Genomic DNA, 4,312 nt, shown 5'->3' with positions numbered 1-4,312 from the left:
TAATTAGGTGATAATATTATATGAAAAGTATAGTAAAGTTTAGAAAAAAAAAAGATAAAACGGATCTTTCAAGGTAACAGCGGCAATTCCTATCACTCGCCTCCGCTCACTATTTCATTCGTGTAGCAGATTCTTTTCATCTCCTCGCCTTTTTTTCTCTGTTTATTTATCTTGTAGGGAGGACTGCCTGAAGGCTTGGCTACAGCTACGAGAAACACCTCTCTTCGGGTGCATCTGTCCAGACAAGCAAGATAAGAAATGCGCGCGCCTCTACGCGCTTGTGAACGAAAATCCGTGCGTCGGTAAGTGTTACTGTTGTCTTGTCGCAGATACGTGTAAAGTGAGTTATGGCTTCTCCATTGAGTCTTATGGGATAAGCTTTATGACTAAATTTCAAAGCATTGTTGTCGTTTTTACTTTTTGTTTTTTTGTTTGTTTGTTTGTTAGGGCGGAGTTTGTTGGGTGCGTTTGGCTGGTGTTTTGGAAGTGAAGGGAGAAGGAAAAGGGACTTCTAATCACTGATGACTCAGTTCAGTGTAATTTACATATCTTCATCAGAAACAATTTAGGTGGTAAATGCTTTTGTTGATTTTTTTTATGTCATCAGTATTACAAATTTTCACTGACAGAATTATCACCAGAATGTGTGGTTTGAAATTAAAAAAAATCATAAATAGTTATAAATGAATTTAAAATAAGGGTTTGTTTTGTGCTCATTTAAAAAAAAGGGGGGGGGGGGGGAGAGTTGGGGAGCTTGGGTGCAGGATTAAACTGCTACACAGTTGGGGGTGTTTTATTTCATAAGTGACTTTTTTAATCTTCAGATATTTGCCAATGCATTTAACTAACACTATCCTGATGAAGAATGTTTCCTTCGATTTCCATTTTTTAATAATCTATAGTCATTTGCTTTTCGATTGAGAATGCCTTTAAAAAAGTACATGAATAAGAATTTGCATACCTTTTCAGAAACGTAACTGATGCACGGGTGATACTCGTTGCCATAAGTATTAATAAAGAAAAGAATCATAATATTATTTATAGTGCGAAAAAAATACAACTCAAGTGATATAATTCTTTTAGCTCTATTTGGATTTGAGTATTGAAATATATGAAGGAAAATGATTTTATTAAATATTTTTCGGTTTACTGTAAGAAAATTTCCGAATACTATTATGATATGTTTTTTCATAAATCAGCTTATTTCTGATATGATAAAATCAATTGACTTTGTGTTTAAAAATACTAACAATAATAATATTCCAGCCTTGCAGGTTATTGAAACTAATGGGATAAACATTGTTTTTTTTTGTTAGATTTTAAAAATGTGATCTTTAAGATCCTAAGATAGTTTAAGGCTGTAACATTCTGAATAATTACTGTATTCTCTGTGACTTCTAAACTCATGATTTGTGCGTGTGTGTGTGTTTGTTCCTGCGTGTGTGTGCGTGTGTATGTGTGTATGTCTGCGTGTGTGCGCGCGCGTGTGCAAAAAAGAGCAAGTGCCCGTATGAGACGTGACTCCCTAGATGTGCTTTGCAGGAAAGAGTTACCCAGCGCGCGTGGCGGCCATGACGGCTGCCTCTGAGGTCTTGAAGACTGCCCTGACGAAGGCAATGCCAGTGCCTTCGGCTGCTGCCACCCTTCTCATCATATCCTCCTCCCAAGTCGAACCTCTGTACCCTCTCTCCACTATCCACAACCACCTGCAGCCTCCTGTGTCAGACATCATCAGTACGTGCTGTCGCAAACCTTTGTAGGAAAGAAATATGAACGAATAAAAAAAGAAACACCTGCGCTTCTTCGATTCTTCCTTCCACGAGTGCACTTCTTTCACCCTCCTCCTCCTCCTCTTTCTTCTTCTTCTTGCCCTTGCTCTTCTTCTTTGTCTTTTCCTATTCGACACCTGCACAAGTCTTTAGCAGCACCCGCACCCTCTTAACTGACTAACTCCTCTCAATACATCCTGGGGACTCTGCCCTCGAGGAAGTTAAGTTCGAGGAATGGAAACATTAATATAATTGACCCCTGAAACTTTAAGCAAACATAACGTGCAAGTCATAGAATACTTTTGGCTTTCAGTTCTATAAGGCATCGAGTTTTGATCCTATGAAGGTCCTGCAAATAATATTGTTTATGTCTTTAATAGCATTCTATTCTTTCATTATTTTCATTCTATGCCCAACTTCACAGCAGGTACACTCATAATGTCCATATAGTTTGGGTAGGTTGTAAGATCGAACACCCGCTGATGATTTATGAAATACTAATAAGGTAGAACCTAAATGCTGAAAAGAACTTCAAACTACCTACACAAAATCTTACCAGTGACTGAATTAACCACACACGTAAACAAATATTAGAGAAAAAAAATAATATTACCCATTACCGCATCCTTGTTATTGCTGGAAATCATTTAACTTCTTGGGAGCACGAGAGATGATCCTTTGTCATATCATCATGTATGAAACATCAAAATCACCAACGAGAGTAAAATAGAATGGAATTTCCTACAGGGTAAAAGGAGGGAGGCAGGATAAGTGAAAACATATAAAAGAATCAGACAACTTATTTAACTGAAGGAGTGGGCATAAGAAACATGTATGAAAAAATTATATATACAAATATTGATGACCAGACACTGAATAAAACCGCAGAGCATTTATTCAGAGATGGAAGTTAGCTTTAAAGCATAAAAGCCTTGAAATTTAGAAATACTGATAATAAAATTAAACTAAGAACTAGATGAGGGTATTAAGGCCCTCAAATATGGAAACTGTTATCCCTGAAAAAAACCCTTTTCTGCAATAATAGAGTTTAACTTCTTTAATAACAATAAATTAACAATAAATTTCGAAATGATATTGTATAGTACATGTGCAGCTAAATAAAAATAAATACCGTAAAATAACAAGCAAATTGTGTCTCTACTACCAGAAAATCATCGGTCGAGAGTCAAAGTGTCAATTTTGAAATATAGCTTCATTTTGCAAGAGAGGGGTGAATTGATGTTTAAGTCTTACGCTCTGCATAGAACTTTGGTCAAGCCAAGAAATAGATACAGAAGAAATTTCAAATATTTTTTGTTATCTAGCACTTACAATAACTAAATTAGATAATTACTAGTTGGCAGATCAACTAGCTGCAGGATCTTCATGGGGTGAAGCTGATCAACAAAATCTAATCTTGAAAACCCCTGTTCTAAGTTTTGAGGAAAGTTCAAAGTCTTCATAAAAGATTTTAATGATGAAAAGGAAGGAAACACTCGATGTTCCAAAACCTCCTCCCAAGAATCATTAATATGTAAAAAAACGAGAGAGAGAGCCATCAAAGAAAAAACACAAGAAACCTGTATATAGAAGAATAGAGCTCGCCTAAATTCACTCAGTAGACAAGAAGTGATACTCTGTTAGCCACAAACGGATCAAAGTATCAGGTTCGTGAACTAAATCAGAAGAGAGTTCATTTCATTTAAATTGATTATTAGATCAAATCAACTGTTAACTGCTACAGTTCAAGTATCTGGTGCCAGTTTGTGAATGTCAGAATCTTAAGCTAGAGCAGGATGCAGTTCATTTCACTGAAATTAATGATAAGACGAAATTAACTGTCAACTGCTACAGTTCAGGGATCTTATTCCAGTTTGTGACGCGACGAAGTGTCACACTACCACTGCCATCATCAGCTGTACATAAGTATGAAGAACTGCATGCTCTTTCCTCCCTGTCCTTAGCACTATCCCCCTAGTTTCACCTTTAGTGCCACCAGCACCTAGATCCCATATAATCAGCACTGCACTGGACTAACGACAGAAGAGAAAACAACCAACTAAAAGAAAAAAATCTCATTTTTGCATTGCCTTTGCCAGAGAATCAAGAGAGATTCTAGTACCTCAGAAAAACGATTCTTAAAATCAACACGTTGCACTGTGGAAGACGTCCAGTGAGAATCACAGCGTAGTAGTTGTGGATTCTTTATATAAAAGAAAGAAAAACATTTATTTTGATTTTCCGAAGGCAATGCAACGGAGATTATCGCCCGAGGTAAATTTCGAAGCGAGTAGCACCGAAAAGTAGAGCGCGCAGACACGCCATCACAATGCACTGCTTGAAGTTTTCAATGCGCTTCGTAGTGTCATGAATCACAAGAATTTTGTTTTTGGTATTAGTAGGAATCTTTGGAGTATGTATTCATGGACTTATTAAAGACGTTGTCTTGATTTTTCTTTTTTACAGGTGTCCAAGATTTTTAAAATTATGAAAACATGGTGTTAGTTGGGTTAAATATTTTCTTTTATTGTCTATGAAGTCTT

The 4,312-nt window shown here is 36.5% G+C and overlaps 1 protein-coding gene across 2 annotated transcripts in view; it reads left to right on the top strand.

Annotated features, from left to right (window-relative positions):
* Positions 1-4,312, top strand: part of LOC135219298 (uncharacterized) — a 601,277-nt gene that overhangs the window by 548,786 nt on the left and 48,179 nt on the right. Inside the window, exons 5-6 of one of the 2 annotated variants that reach the window (XM_064255951.1) lie at positions 178-302; positions 1,543-1,734. In XM_064255951.1, coding sequence (XP_064112021.1) covers positions 178-302; positions 1,543-1,734 — 317 coding nt within the window. The remainder of the gene's footprint in view (positions 1-177; positions 303-1,542; positions 1,735-4,312) is intronic. The other variant, XM_064255952.1, reaches the window with a different exon arrangement.

This window comes from Macrobrachium nipponense, chromosome 1 (assembly GCF_015104395.2).
Source record: "Macrobrachium nipponense isolate FS-2020 chromosome 1, ASM1510439v2, whole genome shotgun sequence".
Taxonomy (NCBI): Eukaryota; Metazoa; Arthropoda; class Malacostraca; order Decapoda; family Palaemonidae; genus Macrobrachium; species Macrobrachium nipponense.
Note: the sequence above shows the minus strand (reverse complement) of the source record. Positions and strands in the feature narration are given on the sequence as shown.